The sequence below is a fragment of the Nycticebus coucang genome, chromosome 8 (assembly GCF_027406575.1).
Source record: "Nycticebus coucang isolate mNycCou1 chromosome 8, mNycCou1.pri, whole genome shotgun sequence".
In the NCBI taxonomy this organism is placed as follows: Eukaryota; Metazoa; Chordata; class Mammalia; order Primates; family Lorisidae; genus Nycticebus; species Nycticebus coucang.
Window position 1 is genome coordinate 135225815 of NC_069787.1, and position 20517 is coordinate 135246331.

General features: G+C 44.8%; 1 protein-coding gene across 1 annotated transcript in view; it reads left to right on the forward strand.

Annotated features, from left to right (window-relative positions):
- Positions 1–8277, forward strand: part of SEC62 (SEC62 homolog, preprotein translocation factor) — a 35734-nt gene extending 27457 nt beyond the window's left edge. Inside the window, exons 7-8 of the mRNA XM_053600187.1 lie at positions 915–1034; positions 6736–8277. Of these exons, the coding sequence (XP_053456162.1) occupies positions 915–1034; positions 6736–7208 (593 nt within the window). The 3' untranslated portion in view covers positions 7209–8277. The remainder of the gene's footprint in view (positions 1–914; positions 1035–6735) is intronic.
- Positions 8278–20517: the final 12240 nt, after the last annotated feature.

Sequence of the window (20517 nt, forward strand, 5' to 3'; positions counted from 1 at the left end):
ATTTTTGATTTGGTTTTCAAATGTGGGTTTATATTTCTGTAAATCAGGGCAAGAGTTTGCAGGAAAGAACAATTTAAAAAAACAGGAAAAAATAGCAGTTAAAGTAAGCTCAATCAATATGATATCATAGGATCTCATTCAAAATAACTTTTTTATAGGAGAGTTGAAACTCAATTAAACCCAACCCAAGTAGCTAATAGTTATTGATTACTTACAATGTGCCTTAGCCTCAGAAAGGTCCAGGAACTTGCCCAGGGTTTGTTAGCTTATAAATGATAGAGCTAGAATTTGAATCTTGGTTTTACACTAACGACCTAATCACTACATTTCTAATTTCTTACAATTCTTTAATGTGACCCCACTTTCCTTACCAAAAAAACAAAAACAAAAAACTGGAGATGATAGTATGCTATGTCTCTAAGTACTAAAAGCCGTCTGTAGCAGGATCACCTGGGGACATCTTTTAGTTTGTGAATAATCCGAGCTCCATCCCAGAATCAGATTCCCCGGAAAGGATCTTTGGAATCATTTTTGGTTAAGTTCTTTTGTTATTTCTTTTAGCTCTCCTACTCAGTGGGCAGGTATTTTAATATTTAAAAAATAAGATAAACATAGCTTGAAAATGCCCGTAGTTAATAACTTAAGGAGCCAACAGTTTTACATAGCTTTTTTTCCTAATTATATAATTTATACTAAAAAAAATCAACTTCATTTAGGAACATTATGAAATTTAGGTTAAACAATATGAAATTGCTCAAAATTGGCTGGTTTTTACCCATAAAATGGCAATTTTATATTCTAATATGTTTATGATTCATATTTTTTCTCTTAGAAATATGTTCACTGTTACCGCAACCGTTCAGTTTAAATTGTTCTTCCACACGTTATCTACATAATGTTGTTTCTCCTTCCAGTAATTGCAGTGATAGCCGCCACGCTCTTCCCTCTCTGGCCAGCAGAGATGAGGGTGGGAGTCTATTACCTCAGCGTGGGTGCAGGCTGCTTCGTGGCCAGTATTCTCCTCCTCGCTGTCGGTAAGTATTTTTATCAGAAAAACTCCCTTCAGGCAGGTAAGTATTGAGTGTCCGGGCTGTATTCTGCAACTTCAATAAAGTTCAGAAGTGTGTGGTCCTTCTTCCTAGGTCAACTCCCAAAGCTGACTCAGGCTGAATTAGATTTGTTCTAATCTGAAGAAAAGAGTTTAATGCATCTTTTAAAGTTTTTTTTAATTATTGGTATTATTTTTGATTAATAAATCATAGTTGTACATGCTTATGAGATAGGATGTGATGTTTTGATATACATACAATGCAGAATATTTAAATCAACTAATTAACATAATTGACATATCTATCATTTCATTAATCATTTTTTATTGCAGGATATTTGAAATTTATTCTTAGTTATTTTGAAATATACCATACATTATTATATTTTAATCTGCAAATAAATCTGCTTTAAAAATTAGCCACAGCGGGTGGCGCCGGTGGCTCAAGGAGTAGGGCACCAGTCCCACATGCCGGAGGTGGCGGGTTCAAACCCAGCCCCTGCCAAAAAAAAAAATCACAAAAAAAAAAAAAAATTTAGCCACAGCAAGGGTTTTAATATTTTTGCAGTGGTTGATCTTTTATTAGACATAATTTCAATAAAACATTTTTATATTTTGACTTATGACGAATGAAACATGTATTAAATATTTCAATTCTATGCACGTATTTTAAATAAGTGCTTCTAAACAATTGATTTGCCAGATTCCCATGAGAGGCAAAAGTTTAAAATTCTGACTCACTTGCCCCACTAGAAAAGAATTTCCAAATACTAAACTGCCGAAGGACGTGAACACTCCTCCATCATTTGGCAATGGTGGTTGCCATTCCATCATAGAAGGAATAAAAACAAATGACTCATAACCATATAAAAATGCTCATTACTAGTAATCAGACAGTGAAACAAGATAATGAGATATCTTCATCCTACTTAATTGGGAACTTTTTTTGTTTTTTTTTTTGGAGACAGTCTCACTATGTCGCCCTCGGTAGAGTTCCGTGGCATCACAGCTCACAGCAACCTCAAACTCTGGGGCTTAAGTGATTCTCTTGCTTCAGCCTCCCAAGTAGCTGGGACTACAGGCAACCACCACAATGCCCGAGCTATTTTTTGGTTGTAGTTGTTGTTTGGCAGGCCCAGGATGGATTTGAACCCACTAGCTCCAGTATATGTGACTGACGCCCTAGTCACTGAGCTACAGGCGCCAAGCCGGGAACATTTTTTTGAAATGGTAATATTTAAATGCCGAGCAGGGTTTGATTGGACCAAAATGTATCCAAATGTGAATAATGGTGGTAGTTATGATTTAAATTATCTCATTTATACTTGTCTGTATTTTTCTACAATAATGGAAAATTATTACAGAATAAGTACTACTTAATCAAGAAGGCAAACCAACAAATATTATTTTACTTAAAATCCTAGTTTTTGACCAGGCGTGGTGGTTCATGCCTGTAATCCTAGCATTTGGGGAAGCTGAGGCAGGAGGGTTGCTTGATGTCAGGAGTTGGAGACCAGCCTGAGCAAGAAAGAGTGAGTGAGACCTTGTTTCCACAAAAAAATAGTAAAAGTAGTCCCAGCTGCTCAGGAGGCTAAGGCAGGATTGCTTGAGCCCAGGAGTTAGAGGTTGCTGTGAGCTATAACGCCTTGGCACTCTACCCAGGAGGACTGAGTGAGACTCTGTGTCAAAAAAAAATAATAATAATCTTAGTCTTTGAGTATTTTCCCATATAGACTGGACGGCTCAATTTTTCACTTTGAATTTTTCTTAGCATATATAAAGCTGTCTAGTGATTTTAAAAAATTATATTGAATTCCTTAATTCATCTAGGGTTTATGTTGGCACATGTATATGGTATGAAGTTCTGATTATTTTCCCCAAATGACAAACTTTTCCACCAATACATAGGAATACTTTTTTATAAAAAAAAAAAAAAAAACCTGCATTATTGCCCTAAAGCCTATTAGAGGACATGATTTGACCAAGATTATCTGAACTTTTAATGTGTGCGTGTGACAGGTACTTACAGGCATTTCTCCTGTGTCCCTAACGAAGTCTTTCTGCATGTACATCCTTCACAGTGGCCTCACCGTGTACAGGGTGGGTGCCGGGAGCTCGTGTCTTCCTTCAGCCAGTTGTGGCTGTGTGACCCCTGACTGAGTGAGACCTGCTCTGTCCACTCCAGTGTGGGCGCCCTGAGAAAGTCCCTGCTGCTTCTGCATGCACAGTACACACTTGTTGGCCAACAGAGAACACTGTGACATTAGCAGGTGGCTAGTGCGATGCTGACACCTGCATTAGGAAGGGCCAGAGCCAGCAACTGATCTGACATGAGAATAAAACTGATGCCTTCTGCCTCTCAAATCCCTGAAATTTAAAGGGATTAAAAAAAGCTTTTCAAAACTTGAAAACTTTTGGCAAAGGTTAGCTCCACTGAACAGAATTATTATACTTGCTTGTCTTTTAATTAAACCAGTATTCACAGTAATTTGTGGTTATATAATTTTGCTCTTTATAATGCTGTTTCTTCAGTAATTTTTTTATAATTTTTTATTTTAAATATGCAGTGAATTTTAATATTATGGGTCAAATAATCTTCCAAATTAAACCAGAGAACAATCCCAACATTTTATGTGAATTCTTTTAGAAAAGGCAATTCCAAATATACTTCCAAATAGTTTTGATCTGCAGGCCGCTTATAAATTGGATATTTCTTTCGTATTACCCTATGAAGTCATAGATTGATCACAGTCATATTTTGTGTTACTTCAAATATGCATTGTTAATACTGCCGTTTGAAATAAGAATTTTTGGAAACAGTATAACAATACTTATCACAGTTTTCCCATGAGTCTTCTTCCCTTTTTGCCCTTTCTAATCTCATGCCACATAGAAAAAAACCTATAAGGCATGTTAGAATTTTGCCAAGCCTAGTTCATATGTGGTAAGAAATTAGGTTTTATTTGTGCCATTTCTGTGTTGCTGTTTCTTGGATTTGATACAAGATTTCATGTTATGAACCATCTGTCTTAACAATTCTATAAAAACTATTAAAGCATCATAATTATATTTGTAGAAAAACATGCAGCCTCCTTAAAAGTTATTCATTATCTCTTTTTATCCACCAGTGAATTTATTCTTTTTTTTTTTTTTTTTTGAGACAGAGTCTCAAGCTGTTGCCCTGGGTAGAGTGCAGTGGTGTCATAGCTCACAGCAACCTCCAACTCTTAGGCTCAAGCAATCCTCTTGCCTCGGTCTTTCTATATATATATATATATTTTTTTTTTTTTCGGTTTTTGGCTGGAGCTAGGTTTGAACCCGCCACCTCCGGCATATGGGACCAGCGCCCTACTCCTTGAGCCACAGGCGCCACCCAGTCTTTCTATTTTTTTTAGTAGCAGCGGAGTCTCAATGTTTTGCTTAGGTTGGTCTTAAACCAGTGAGCTCAAGCAATCCATCTGCCTCGGCCTTCCAGTATGCTAGGATTATAGGCATGAGCCACAGAGCCCAGCCAGTGAATTTGTTCTTAAAATCATTACTTCCAACATGTTTACCTTTTCTGAGTATACAGGAGTTTTGCAGAATATTTATATTCTTGTGAAATAAAAAGGTTATAATCATTTTCTTCTATTTGTCCAAAGCAAAATAATGGAAGAAAAAAAGCATAGATGAGCTTTTTTCTGACTTTATATGAAAAGTGATATAATTATCTATAAAGAAAACAAAAGCAAAAACACCAAACCTATCGAAATTGATTAGTCTCGGGCGGCGCCTGTGGCTCAGTCGGTAAGGCGCCGGCCCCATATACCGAGGGCGGCGGGTTCAAACCCGGCCCCGGCCAAACTGCAAAAAAACCAAAAAATAGCCGGGCGTTGTGGCGGGTGCCTGTAGTCCCAGCTACTTGGGAGGCTGAGGCAAGAGAATCGCTTAAGCCCAGGAGTTGGAGGTTGCTGTGAGCTGTGTGAGGCCACGGCACTCTACCGAGGGCCATAAAGTGAGACTCTGTCTCTACAAAAAAAAAAGAAATTGATTAGTCTCTAACATTCATATGATCATTATGACCTTTTGAAACAGGAAACATCTGTCCAAGTGTGGTGGCACACACCTGTAATTCTAGCTGTGCGAGAGGCCGGGGCAGGAGGATCACTTAAAACCTAAGAGGTGGAGGTTGTAGTGGGCTGTGACGTTCCGCTGCTCTCTAGCTGAGGTGACACAGTGATAGCCTGTCCCAAAAAAAAACAAGAGAAAAATCAATCAGCTCTATATAATTGGTAAATTTAGAGAAAACTATTTGAAATACTGGAGTTTGTGATAACTTATTATTATAAATTTTAAACTTCAAATTTCATTATTCCACAGTTTTGTCATAATATAATGTTCAAAAGAATAACTTCATTAACTTTATTTGTTTAAGTGATCTTGCTGTCATAAGCATTGTATTGTTTCCTGCTTTTGAGAGGATTGGTCCTTAAATAAGCAAAAATGATATAATGTACCTAATTGATTAAAAAAAGAATCAGAAAGTGGACGCTCACTAATCTGGGTCTTTACCCAGAGCCAGCCTGTCCTCAGGCAGGGCAGGTGCACCAGAGGTGCAGTGCAGGGGGTGTGGCTTTCATTTACACGTCACAAGGTCAGAAGCAGTGATGTGTGTGTAAACAGTTAAATCTGTGAATAGTAAACCCGTACAGTGCTGTGTCTGCCTCTGTGCCACCACAGTCGTAAGCATTATGTGTGTATAATGTATATTCTGTAGTATTTCTTATAGAGGAAGTGCCCTACGAAGACAGAAGTACACAGCACGTGGGCCAGTCAGGGAGCAGTCCTGCTTGTTTTCTTCTACTTTTTTGGTAGCATGGCCTCTCCCTGCTGCCCAGGCTGGGGCACACTGTTGCTGTGCACCGGGGCACAGTGGTCCTTGCCTCAGCCTCCCACGTCTGGGACTACAGGCATCAGCCCCCTGACTTTTTTTTTCCTTTCTTACACTACGTAATGAATACTTAAACTTCCAGATGACTGCTGTGTTTTCTGATCTGTAACACCATAAAGTGTATGAATCTTAAATGTGTCTCTACAGAACAGTGCCCAGGTAGAAACAGAAGTAATCTTTTTTTTTTTTTGCAGTTTTTGGCCGGGGCTGGGCTTGGGGCCAGCGCCCTACTCCTTTGAGCCACAGGTGCCGCCCCAGAAGTAATCTGAGATTGGCATTATCACATTGTAATTTCACATTTCTCTACTTCTAGATACTGGGAGAGCTGCTATACTAGTCAGGATTTAAATATTCATATTTCAGGTGTATGGAATGTGCAAATAATAAAACTTTTCTCAGCCTTTTTTTATTTTTTGGCTGAGACAGAGTCCCACCGTATGCCCTGAGCAGAGTGCAATGGCTCATAGCTCACTGCAGCCTCAGACTTGAGCTGTGGGCATCCCGCTGTCTCAGCCTCTGGAAGCCGCTGAGATTACAGAAGCTCACAGCGGTGCCTGGCCGGGTGTTTCATTTTTTCGTGAGTCGGGGTCTCAGTGTTGCTCTCCTGAGCTCAAGCAATTCTCCCTCTTCAGCCACAGTGCTGGGATTACAGGCCTGAGCCACCGTACCCAGCCTTTTCTCAGCTTTTTACTAATAAATATTTCCTTGCACCTCAGTCAAGGCTAGAATTACTCACCTGGAGGCTTTCTCCCCACAGCCCGCTGCATCCTGTTCCTCATCATCTGGCTCATAACTGGAGGAAGGCACCACTTTTGGTTCTTGCCAAACCTGACTGCTGACGTGGGCTTCATTGACTCCTTCAGGCCCCTGTACACACACGAGTACAAAGGACCAAAAGCAGACTTGAAGAAAGATGAGAAATCGGAACCCAGAAAGCAGCAGAAGTCCGACAGTGAGGAAAAGTCAGACAGTGAGAAAAAGGAAGACGAGGAAGGGAAAGTCGGAGCAGGGAGCCACGGGACAGAAGGCTCGGGGGGAGAGCGGCACTCGGACACAGACAGTGACAGGAGGGAGGACGACCGGTCCCAGCACAGTAGTGGGAATGGGAACGACTTTGAGATGATCACAAAGGAGGAGCTGGAGCAGCAGACGGACGGGGACTGCGAGGAGGAGGAGGAGGAGGAGGAGGAGGCCGAGGAGACGCCCGAGTCCTCACAGGGAAAGTCGTAATCGGGCTGGCAGAGACGGATCTACACAAGAGGCTGAGTTTCTGCGTTGGTGACCGTCATAATGTACACATGGCATTTGTAGCATCCTTTAAATCTGTTTACTGAAATGTATTTGACATCCAAGAAGTTATATTCAGTTTTTCGTTGTATAGAATATTGGTACTATTACTGGTACAGTTTAAAGCCATTAATGAGTTTTATTCACTTGATAATTTTACAGTAAATGGGTCTCATTCATTTTGACAGTTATCAAAGATGCATTTTCTATGATGACATTTAGATTAATGGCATTTTGGATAGTTGAATGGCTTTTTACTGTTAAACTAATCAAATAACTTTAAAAGGAATAAAGAAACTCCAACATTTCAGATTATGCATAGTTATGTAGCCATTTCACAGTTTCTTTAAGATGCTTAAAACTCATTGTTCTTCATAGGTAAGTTTTCTCTTCAATTATAAAATTATATCAGGAAATTTCTTTTAAGAGTCTTAGTTAGCAGGGTTAGAAGCATTTTGTGGAAACAAGCCAGTAGTGTCAACCGAGCAGCCCCTTCAGTTTAGCTACAAATTCCCCTTCCACTGCAGGAAATCCAGACGGTCGTCTCCAGCACAGAGGGAGCAGTGTGGTCGGGACGTGGTGGCTCGTCCCCATTTCCTTGTCGTAACATAAAGTGTATTCTGTACATAATTTACAAATAAAACATTTTATTTTAATTGTTACTTATTAGACATTTCTCAACACGTAAATTTGTAAAATTAAGACCATATAAGGGTATGTTTCTAGAGAAGTGGAAGTTTCCGTAACCCAGAGACCATCTGTGATCTTTCTATAGCAGCCTCAGTTCTGTGCCAACATTCCATGTATTTGAATCTGAGTAAAAACTGATCTGTATTAAATAAGGGCAGGCTTGAATTAGCTGTTTGTATGCCTTAATGTTCACTTGATTTATTTTAAATCTTTACATTCAGAAAGGGGGTACTGTATTATCAGACCAGGAGGCACAGCTATGAAAGATAATTTACTGTTCTAAAATACCGATTGAAAATAAAGAATGTAAAAGAAAACATAAGAGAACCATTGGACTCTAATTGTTTTGAACTAGTTTTTGCAGTTTGATTTTTGCATACCTGAGTTACAAATCATTTAGAAAAATCTCACCTACTTGTGAGCATAATCATTCCTTGGGGTTGTACTTTTACAAACTGTAATGAATCGATATTAAATGACTTCCTCAGTCACAGCCAGAGCATTTTGCTTTGTGTTTGAAATAGGTTTGTATGTCAGTCTTTTATTTTTCTTTAGGCTTTTCCCCATCTAAGTGTCGGACTAAAGATGTTTAATGTTTCTTACTGTGAAGAAGCATGTTCTGTGTATCACCCACCCCGTGAGACCTGGCCAGGTGCCCCTGCCGTGGAGAGACACGTGCTGTCTGATGGCAACACAGCTCTGTCAGGTGCCATCACTTCCAGAGCTGCTGCTTAGCACCTTTGCATTGATTAAGTGCCTGGGTATTTTCCCCTCGCGTTTGCAGAGCTCTGCTACTTTATTTCCACAGTCAGGATGAATTATCATAGTTTCTGAGCTTTTTAATCACCAGTACCATAGTATCAATTTTGGGGTATGAGAGTGGGTTTTCTAAAATAACGATTTAGTTAATCTTGACTACTATAATACCCAGGCACTCGGTATTTATCCTGATTTGTTTATAATGTGCATGCTGTGTCTGCTCTTAAAGACATTGGAGCATGGCAGGCAGGGGAGTCAGCTTCTCAGGATGTGTGTGGACTCTTACAGAGTATTAGTACAAACGTTTATAAATACCTGGTGACCCCTGGGGGAAATGATCATTCACCATGGCTGGAAAGTGGGCTAGTAATCGCAGCTCAGCATGGACTGTGTACTGTGAAATACAACAATTAGAAAGCCTCTCAGGGAGTGGGTGGCTATTTCTGTTGGCTGACATTAGATGTGTCAGCACGGAGAACTGTTCACAGTAGCTAATAGAACGGCGATCTTTTTTTTTTTTTTTTGTAGAGACAGAGTCTCACTTTATGGCCCTCGGTAGAGTGCCGTGGCTTCACATAGCTCACAGCAACCTCCAACTTCCTGGGCTTAAGCAATTCTCTTGCCTCAGCCTCCCGAGTAGCTGGGACTACAGGCGCCTGCCACAACGCCCAGCTATTTTTTGGTTGCAGTTTGGCCAGGGTCGGTTTTGAACCCGCCACCCTCGGTATATGGGGCCGGCGCCTCACCGACTGAGCCACAGGCGCCGCCCAATAGAACGGCGATCTTTAAAAAAGAAAAGATTTGCTATGCTATGAAAGTAGAAGTATATAGTTTTTGGATAACATAGGGTCTATTGTGGAGCGAGTATAAATTGTCCCAACTAAGCAGGACTGAATCATTAACAAGAGGCTAAGTCTTGAGTAGGAAGAATAACACATACTCGATGGTTCTTAAAGTCAGTATGTCCAATAGGGTGTTTTTCCTTTTCCCTCCTGAATTGTTTATTTTTTAGACTCTAAGGCCTTTCAGACAACTTAAGTTGAAGTAATACAGATGTGGTTGAATATTCAGAAAGTAATAAATTTTCGGGTGGCACCTGTGGCTCAGTCAGTAAGGCGCCAGCCCCATATACCAAGGGTGGCAGGTTCAAACCTGGCCCCGGCTGAACTGCAACCAAAAAATAGCCGGGTGTTGTGGCGGGCACCTGTAGTCCCAGCTACTGGGGAGGCTGAGGCAAGAGAATCGCTTAAGCCCAGGAGTTGGAGGTTGCTGTGAGCTGTGTGAAGCCATGGCACTCTACCGAGGGCCATAAAGTGAAACTCTGTCTCTACAAAAAAAAAAGAAAGTAATAAATATTCATATATCATTGAAATTATGCACCGGCATGAGTGTTGGTGTTTCCTCTCTTTCTGGTTTTACATCACGAGTACCAGTTAGCTACTGACAAGCAAATGATCTTATGTCTTGTAAATTGGATTTTCTTTTTTAAATCTTTGCTAGAATGGAAAACAGTGAGCAGGATTGATCGTTGTGCTCTGAGGTAGTTGAGCTCCGTGGTCACTGCTCACTGAGCAAGTGAGCCCGGAGCCGCTGCTCCTGGACGTGCAGGCCGGGCTTCCGCCCCACTTCCTGGTACACAGGCGTCTCAGGGGCCTGTCCAAGATACCTTGTTTAACATAGTTGACCAGTTAACACTGAACTCAAAACTGACTACCCTGTAACTTAGCCTGGATGGAGTTTGTCTGCGTGTTTTCCCCACAAGGTGCACCACAGCTATTTTGCACTTAGGATGCACACATCAGCATGATGCTTGCAAGCCATTTTCAGCAATGAAATCTCAAAAAAACAAAGAAAAAATGCAAAAATTATGGCATTAAGTAGAGTAAAAAGGACACTTGTCCGCATGATGAGAGCTGAAACAGGAGGGCCTTGCTCAGCTGAGGCCGAGGCCATGCGCATTCAGCAGGTTCCCCTAGCACTGCTCTGCCTGTGGCACAAAGCCACCACGGAAATGTCAGACCCACAAGAAGCGAGCACCAGTCTAAAGCTGTGACGTTTATCCACCTGGTCCACAGACTAGGATTCATTGCTGAACCATGCTCCAGTGTTTGACATTTTACTGTCTCTTCTCTGGAGTGTGACTAACCCTGACACTTCAGGTCTTTGTTCACTCAGTGATCTGAAAACTTACCACGTCCCAGAATTTCACTAGGCACAGCCTTCATGGGCTGTCACACCGTGTGACAGGTGCTGTGGCAGGGTTTCTGATAAGGGTGGGGATTTTATTTGCCTCCCTCCCTGATCCAATCTGCTCTTTCCCACAGAGCTGATGTGAACGGACCACAGCCAGGAACTCCTGAGCCTCCTGGCTCCTGGATGGGCTGGGCCAAGGAGTGTGCTGGCCCGAGATTAGAAGACAACAGGGGTGTCTGTCCTCTGAAGGCCGCCAGCCCTCTCTGACTTCCTCCCACCTGGCTCCCAGCTGCTGCCCCTTACGCTTCCCCTCCCCTGGCAAAGGATGTGTCAGTTCTGCACTGGTAGCCTGGAGCTGCGGGAGCTCCTCCATGCCCACACATTGATGTAGAATCTCCTCAGAGTCCTCTAAAGAACCGTCTGTTTCTTGTTGGAACCAAGACTGATAAACCAAGAGAAATTCCTAGGGAGCGAGAATTCCAGGGAGGAGTCTACCTCTGTGTCAGAATCTCGTCACCAAACATTATTAAAAAGTATCCCAGGCAGCACCTGTGGCTCAGTGAGCAGGGCATCGGCCCCATATACCAAGGGTGGTGGGTTCAAACCCAGCCCCGGCCAAACTGCAACAAAAAAATAGCCGGGCGTTGTGGCGGGCGCCTGTAGTCCCAGCTACTCGGGAGGCTGAGGCAGGAGAATCACATAAGCCCAAGAGCTGGAGGTTGCTGTGAGCTCTGTGACGCCACGGCACTCTACCAAGGGCAGTAAAGTGAGACTCTGTAAAGTGAGACAAAAAAAAAAAAAATTTTTTTTTAAAAGTATCCCAAACATGAGAGTGCGTGTCCTACAAGTTTTAATGACGGAAACCTAGTGTCATCTGTGCAGTTTCCCACACAAGGAAATGAACTCAGGTTGCCTTTGCTGAAAGCCTCACTCATGCAGGTGGCTGCAACATTTCAGTTGGGAGTTTTTGAATAGGTCCAAATGCATTTACTCCATTTTTTAAAGAGACTGTAATGGCATGGCTTTCTATGCAGTTAGAATTTGACCATGAGAAAGGACATCTTTTCTCAGGTTTATAACTTGAGGACTGTCCAGAGGTCCGTGCTTTCACCTTAGAGGGAGGGCAGGGTAGGGTGAGTTTGGGGAGCCAGATCTATCACTGGTTTCATTCCATTTTAAGTGGTTCCCCTAGGTCATTTCAACTTTTTTTGTACCATGGACTCCTTAGATATTGTTAAATGCAGAAAATGAAATTCATGGGATTGCAAAGGAAACAAAATTACATTGAAGTGTAAACTATCAAAATATATAGATATGCATTTAAAAAATAGAGATCTCTGCAACAACTGTAGTGTGATACTACCTGATGATTATCGATAAAAGTCACAGTCATAACTGCTACAACCATATCATTTCCATTTATATGTAATTGGAAGCAATACAAAATTACAGTCTAGTGAAAAAAAAAATTTTTGGCAACAATCTCAAGCTATTGCCCTGGGTAGAGTGCCATGGCATCCTAACTCATTGCAACCTCCAACTTTTGGGCTCAAGTGATCCTCTTGCCTCCGTTTTTCTATTTTTAGTAGAGATGCGGTCTTGCTTTTGCTCAGGCTGGTCTCGAACTCCTGAGTTCAGGCAATCCACCCACCTCGGCCTCCCAGAGCACTAGGATTACAGGCATGAGCCACCGCACCAGGCCTGAAACCTTTTTTTCATCCAAGTTTTTTATCCTCTGAATTGTATCCTTCAATCCCATGTAGGGGTGCCCAAACTTTATTTTTCTTCCCTGCCACACATCGGAGAATGAGTCATCTTGGCCACACATTAAATACACGAACACTCAACAGAAGCTGATTAGAAAAAAAAAGTCTGTGCATACTTTTTGTGATACCCGACACCTCAGGTAAGCAAAGCAGCCCGCACAGAATCAGGGTGCAGCCATGGGTTGGACATCTCTACCTTAGTGGTCTGGATTCCAGGTTAAGACTCCTGATCTGACCAGTCAGCTCCACCGGTTTCAGACAGGACTATGACATCATATTCCAAGGCCAGTGATACTTAATCTAGCATAATTTAGTGTTTAATAGTATTCACAGCTTATACCCACCTCATTAGCAAAGAATTAGTAAGTTATGCATGTTGTGTGAGATTTTAAGATAGATGGTATCTTAATCCAAAATAAGTCCCAAGATACTTTATAGCAACTTTTTTTCTTTTCTTTTTTTTTTTTAAGAGACAGGGTCTCTTTTTGTTGCCCAGGCTGGAGTGCAGTGGCACTGTCATAACCCATAGCATCCCTGAACTCCTGGGCTCAGGCAGATTGATCCTCCCACCAGAGCCTCCTGAGTAGCTGGGACTGTGCCACACCTATTGTTTTTGCTTGTAGAGACGGTCTCACTATGTTGGAGTTGCAGCCTGCAGCTCTTCTGGGCTGGAGTTGGGAACCAGTGGCCCCGCAGCTCTCCCAGGCAGGAGTTGGGAATCAGTGGCCCTGCAGTTGTGGGGTCTTGATGGCCTCACTCCCATGACTCCACTAGGTGTGCCGTTGTGGGGACTCTGGAGTTGCCTGTCTCTGTAACAAGTCTCTGCCTAAGCCCCAGGCTGTCCACGACATCTTTTGAACTCTTAAGCAGAGGAGGCCGAGCCCCATAGCTCTTGCATTCTGCACATCAGTAGAAACTGCAACACAGGGTCAAACACATCTTCTAGAGGGGTCAGTCAGGCCACCCTGGGCTCCCTGGAGCCATGACAGGGCCAGATAAGGAGCACTGCAGGAGTCAGGAGCAGAGAACTGGGGCAGCTCCAGGCAGCAGGCCCCAGACACCTCACCCCAGACACCTCATACTCTTCCCTTAGAACCACTCTTCCCTCCCCAGATCTGTGTCTGTGATGGGAGCACCTGCGATGCTTCAGGTCATGACCCTTCCACCACCAATCTCCTCAGCAAATGGTCCCTGGGCCACGCCCCTGGCCCGTACACACTTCTTTTTTTTTATTTTTTTTTATTTTTTATTTTTGTAGAGACAGAGTCTCACTGTACCGCCCTCAGGTAGAGTGCCGTGGCGTCACACGGCTCACAGCAACCTCCAACTCCTGGGCTTAAGCGATTCTCTTGCCTCAGCCTCCGGAGTAGCTGGGACTACAGGCACCCGCCACAACGCCCGGCTATTTTTTGGTTGCAGTTTGGCCGGGGCTGAGGTTTGAACCCGCCACCCTCGGCATATGGGGCCGGCGCCCTACTCACTGAGCCACAGGCACACTTCTTAAATCTTCACATGGCCAGGCTGAAAATTTTCAAATCTTAATGTTCTGTTCCTCATTTAATTACAAATTCCATTTAAGTAATTTCTTCTCTCTCTCATCTCTACGCAGTAAAGTAGCCACATAGCTCCTTCAAAACTCTGCTTAGAGCTCTGCTCTGCCAGGAATCGCACTTCACTCTCAAATTCTACCTTCCGGAAAGCTCCCAGTGAGGACACAATTCAGCCAAATTCTTTGCCACCTCATAACAAGGATGGTCTTGACTCCGGCTCCCAACAGTGCCCTCCTTAGCATCTTGAGACTTTATCACAATGGCCTTTGCGGTTCATATTTCTTTTATTTTCTCTCTGGGTTCTTTTTTTTTTGAGACAAAGTCTCACTTTGTCACCCTCGGTAGAGTGCCCTGGTGTCACAGCTCCCAGCAACCTCAAACTCACGGGCTCAAGCAATCCGCTTGCATCAGCTTCCCGAATAGCTGGGACTACAGGTGCCCGTCACAACACCCACCTATTTTTAGAGACAGGGTCTGGCTCTTGCTCAGACTGGTCTCCAACTCCTGAGTTCAGGCGACCCACCTGCCTCGGCCTCCCAGAGGGCAGGGATCACAAAGTGAGCCTCTGCACCCAGCCTTGCTCTTCATATTTCTACCAACACTCTGGTGACAATCATTTAATCTCCGAAATGTTCCAAAATGTCTTTACATGGCTTGTCTCCTTCTGAGCCCTCACCAAAACTATCCTCCATGCTCCATTCATGGCAATCCAGGCTTTTCCTAGCCTGCTCCTCCAAAGCCTTCCACCCTCTCCATTACCCAGCTCTGAAGCCACCTCTACATCCCAGGGTATCTGTTACAGCAACAGCCTAATGTCTTGATGCCAATTTTGTCTTAGTTCACCATGTCACTGTGACAAGACCACAGACTGGGTAGTTTATGAAGAAAAGCAACTTCTTTGGCTCAGGGTTCTGGAGCCCGAAACCGGCCTCTGACAATAGCTTTGCTGCTGCCTCACAGGAAGAAGGGCGGAGAGCAGGGGAGCCAGCACATGAGACGCCGAGCTCACCCTTGCAAGGAGCCCCTGGGCCCTGGTCACCTCTCACAGGTCCCACCTGTGACACGTAACCATGGCAACTAAGTTTCAATTTGAGTTTTGGAGGGGACATTTAAACAATAGCAGGTACTCTTCAGAGACCACAGTTTAAGCTGTGTGAGGTGTGTGTCTGTGCTCACTGAGGTGAGAAGAGATACTAAATAAACGGGATCCCACCTGCACACTTCACTAAGAATATCCAGAAATCAATGATCTGTGAAAAGAACGTGTTGTGTGACACCAGAGACTTCACATTTTTCCAGAAGAACAAATCATCGACCAGATTATAACTTCAAATCGTATTTCTGCTCCAGTTTATGTGAGTTCCTGTCAACCTAGACTACATATCAGCCAAACAGTGTTACAGACTGACTCAGATCACAGTGTGTTCAGTGGTCAACTCAGGGGATTTAAAAGTTGAAGTTTTTATGGCGAACTTGCACATCCGCAAACAAACATCCTCACCCTTGGCCGTTCTGGCACAGTGTGCTACAAGGAAAAAATAGGCCGGCACTGAGGCCGGGAGCGGGGAGCGCACGGACACTGCCAGAGCAGAGCAGGTGCCACTCCCACCCCCAGCTGTGTGCACTCCACAAGGCCTACAGAGCCAAAGCCCTGCTCCTAACAGCTTTTTCTTATTGGCCTTTTTAAATAAAAGAATTCTCAGAGTTTTCCACTTCCCAAATTCTCATATGCTTTCTTCTGCTTCACTTTCCATCCCACTCCCAACTTGGTCTCCTTCCAAAGGACTGATCAAATTCAATTCAATTGGGTGGTGCCTGTGACTCAAAGGAGGGGCACTGGCCCCATATGCCTGAGGTGGCAGGTTCAAGCCCAGCCCGGGCCAAAAAATGTAAAAAAAAAAAAAAAAATTCAATTCAATTGATCAGATTGAATTGATTGGATTTCATCACTCAAAAAATAAAGTTTGAGAGCTCTCGGGAGATGTCCACTGCTCCCCTCAGCCTCCAACAAAAATCTCTTAGTAATCTTATTAACCAACAGCATTGAGGGGGAGCATGGAATGTTTTAAAGGTTTCACTTAGATAAATTCTGTATAGCAGGGAACCAACTTTTGAAAACCAGCTCCAATGTTCAGCCCTATTACCACGTCACATTCCTCATCCTACCCTGTACAGACTGGTGACATGGCTCGGGGACCTGCCGTGGCATCTGCGTAGCTCATAGCAACCTCAAAGTTCTGGACTCAGGCAATGCACATGCCTCGGCCTCCCACAGTGCTAGGATTACAGGTGTGAGCCACCGCGCCCGGGCCATGTGAAGCATCTTAAAACTGGAAGATGTGACCCACCAGCCCTTCCTTTCTTCTGTCAGCCAGCACTTCCTGAGCCACTACTGTGTGCAAACGATGAAGACACAAACATGAGGAACCCGTGGGCCCTGCCTAGCAGCACAGTCTCAGAGGCCCCCACACCCTGAGACCACAGTTTAAGCTGCTGTCTGAGAGCTGCAGAGAGCTGCTGTCTCTGCCACCTGCAGCGTCTGCCCAGGGGCTTGTGGAAGAAGCAGGCGCAGAGCAGAGCCCGGGTGTGCAGATACACACACAATGTGTGGCTGCTGCTTAGAAAACAGGAGTGGGGATCAGGGGCGAGACTGCGGAGGAGAGAACAGAAGACTGGGAGAGCTCGCCCAGCCAGCCTGGACTTCACAGCGCTCTGTCACCTCATTTCCTGTTTCCTTTTTATCACTGACAGGAATGCTTCCCACACTGGAATGCTGTCTACCAGGATTTTCAAATCCAACTGGAAAGCAACCACTAACTGTTGAAGAAGAAAGGAAAGGAACAGAAGAACTCCGTGGGCCTCCTCGTTACAGAGCAGCAGTTCTCAACCTGTGGGTCGCGACTCCCTGGGGGTCGAACAACCCTTTCACAGGGGTCGCCTAAATACATCCCGTATATCAGATATTTACATTATGATTCACAACAGAAGCAAAATTACAGTTATGAAATAGCAACGAAAATAACTTTATGGTTGTGAAAGAAAATATTACCATGAGAATGTGACCACTTCTCGCTCCCTACCATAGGAATGTGACCTTTTGTAACTGTTCCAGGAGATAGCCCCAGGAGCTTCAGCAAATGTTTACTATTAAGCAAATATTTGACTGTTAGTCTTGTCTTAAGACAGTTGAATAGTGAACTAGAGTTCTCCTTATCTAGTTAGAATCCCAGGTGTGTGTATTCTCTCTTATTAGAGTCCCTGGCATGTCTGCTATTCCCGCCTACTTTGTAGTTTTTGCCTTTATAAGCTTGTAAAAAACTGCTGTGGGGGACTTGATTTCTCGGCTCCTAAAAGAGTTGTGAATCAAGTCCCCGTATACAGGAATAAAAATCCTCTTGCGTTTTTGCATCAAGAGACAACTCTTGCGGTTGATTGGGGTGGTCAGAGCTCCAGGCTGAGTGGGGGGTTCTGCCCCAAGTCTTTCATTTGGGGGCTCGTCCGGGATATAACGACCACCCCTCACCTGCAGAGTCGACCTTGGAGGTAAGAAAGGGGTACCCCAAAAACTGTCTAGTCTGTGTCTTCAGTCCTTTTGTTTGACTTTGTGTGCACGCTTTCGATTTCGCAGCCGTTCGGCACCTTGTGAGAGTGGCCGGACAGTGGTCAGTAGACGTGCCCAGAGGACCACAGGCTGAAACCCTGGGGGACGCCCCAGGAACTGAGGAGAACCAGGGACGCCTGGTTGTCTCCTGCTGTAAGGGCGCTGGTCGAGTCTGGTTGTTCGATCAAAAATTACGGGAAACGCGCCCGTCTGATTCTGTTATAGGCTTGTGAAGGACCAAGTGTAGTAGGTGGGTCCTTGTACCTGTAATATTTCTGTTATTTCTGTTATTTGTGTTTCTGACATATCCACTGATGATGGGAAAGACTGTGACAACCCCTCTGAGTTTAACTCTAGATCATTGGACTGAAGTGAAGAGAAGAGGTCGTGATCTGTCAGTAGAGGTTAAAAAAGGCCCATGGCAGACTTTCTGCTCCTCGGAGTGGCCTACTTTTAACGTCAGCTGGCCCTCAGGAGGAACCTTTGACTTATCTCTTATTTTTGCTATTAAAGAGATTGTTTTTCAGAGAGGACTGGGAGCTCATCCGGATCAACAACCTTACATCATAGTCTGGCAGGACCTGGTGCAGAATCCGCCCCCCTGGGTTCGGCCGTGGACTGCCACATCCAGGCCCCCGTCTAATCCTCAGGTGCTCGCTGTCCAATCTTCCGGTCCCAGAAAAGGGGGCGACAGTTCGGACCCCCCTAAGAAGATCTACCCGGAAATCCAGACTGATCATCTTCTCCTCCACCCTCCACCCCCTCCTCCCCCATACCCTCCCGCCTTGGCTCCTGTCGGGGGGCAGGGAGGACCAGCATCGCCGGATCCGGCGATTGCCCCCTCTGCACCCCCGGGGGAACCTTCACTGGGGCCCGCACAAGGTACCAGGAGTCACCGCCGGGGAGGAGTGTCTCCCGACACTACTGTTGCCCTACCCCTGAGGGCATACGGCCCCCCGCCGGTGGCAACAGATGAGGGACCACCTCCTCTCCAGCCCCTCCAGTACTGGCCATTTTCTTCCGCAGACCTGTATAACTGGAAAACTAATCACCCCCCTTTTTCAGAAGACCCCCAACGCCTGACTGGGCTGGTAGAGTCCCTGATGTTCTCTCATCAGCCCACATGGGATGACTGCCAGCAGCTCATACAGACTCTCTTCACTACTGAAGAGAGGGAGAGGATTTTATTAGAAGCTAGGAAGAATGTACTCGGGGCGGACGGGCGTCCTACCCAGCTCCCCAACATCATCGAGGCTGCCTTTCCCCTCTCCAGACCAGACTGGGATTTCAACACGGCAGAAGGTAGGGAGCGACTGTCAGTCTATCGCCAGGCTCTAGTGGCTGGCCTCCGTGGGGCGGCAAGACACCCCACTAATTTGACTAAGGTAAGAGAAGTAATACAGGGGGCCACGGAACCCCCCTCCGTGTTTCTTGAGCGTCTAATGGAAGCTTTTAGGCGCTACACCCCATTTGACCCTGCCTCTGAAGGACAGAGGGCTTCCGTGGCTATGACTTTCATAGGGCAGTCAGCTGTAGACATTAAAAGAAAGCTGCAGAGAATTGAAGGATTGCAGGACTATACCTTGCAGGATTTAGTTAAGGAAGCTGAGAAAGTATACCATAAAAGAGAAACTGAGGAAGAAAAAGAGCAGAGAAAGGAGAAAGAGAGAGAAGAAAGGGAAAATAAGAGAGACCGAAGACAGGAGAAAAACTTAACACGGATTTTGGCCGCAGTAGTAGGGGAGAAGAGGCAGGAACAGACCCAAGGTAGAACTAAGAAGTCAGGTAGTCTGAATAACCGCATCCTGTTAGATAAGGATCAATGTGCCTACTGTAAGGAAAAGGGGCACTGGGCCAGGGAATGTCCTAAAAAAAAGAAGAAAGAACTCTCCAAGAAAGTACTGGCCTTAGAGGAAGAAGAAGATTAGTGGGGACGGGGCTCGGAACCCCTCCCCGAGCCTAGGGTAATACTTAAGGTGGAGGGGAAGCCAGTTGAGTTCCTTGTAGACACCGGAGCTCAACACTCAGTCCTACTTGAACCATCAGGACCCGTCTCCAAGAAAAAATCCTGGGTTGTAGGGGCCACAGGGCATCAGCAGTACTCATGGACTACCTGAAGATCAGTAGATCTGGGAGTGGGATGGGTAACCCACTCATTTTTAATTATCCCTGAGTGCCCTGCGCCCCTCCTCGGGAGAGATTTACTCACCAAAATGGAAGCCCAAATCACTTTTACTCCTGATGGCCCAGAGGTAACCCAAAATAAGAGGGTAACAGCCCTGACCATGCGTTTAGAGGATGAACATAGACTCTTTGAAAAGCAGCGGGAGAAAGGGACTAGTCTCGTAAATGACTGGCTAGAAAAATATCCCGGGGCATGGGCCGAAACTGCTGGAATGGGACTGGCCGCAGAAAGGCCGCCTATAGTCATAGAACTCAAAGCTACTTCTACTCCTGTGGCAGTGCGCCAACATCCTATGACTAAGGAAGCTCGGGAAGGAATTAAGCCTCACATTCAGCGTCTCCTACAGCTGGGCATACTAGTAAAATGCCAGTCACCATGGAACACGCCCTTATTACCAGTCAAGAAACCCGGCACAGGAGACTATCGCCCTGTGCAGGACTTAAGAGAAGTAAACAAGCGGGCGCAAGACATCCACTCCACCGTGCCTAACCCTTATAATCTGTTAAGC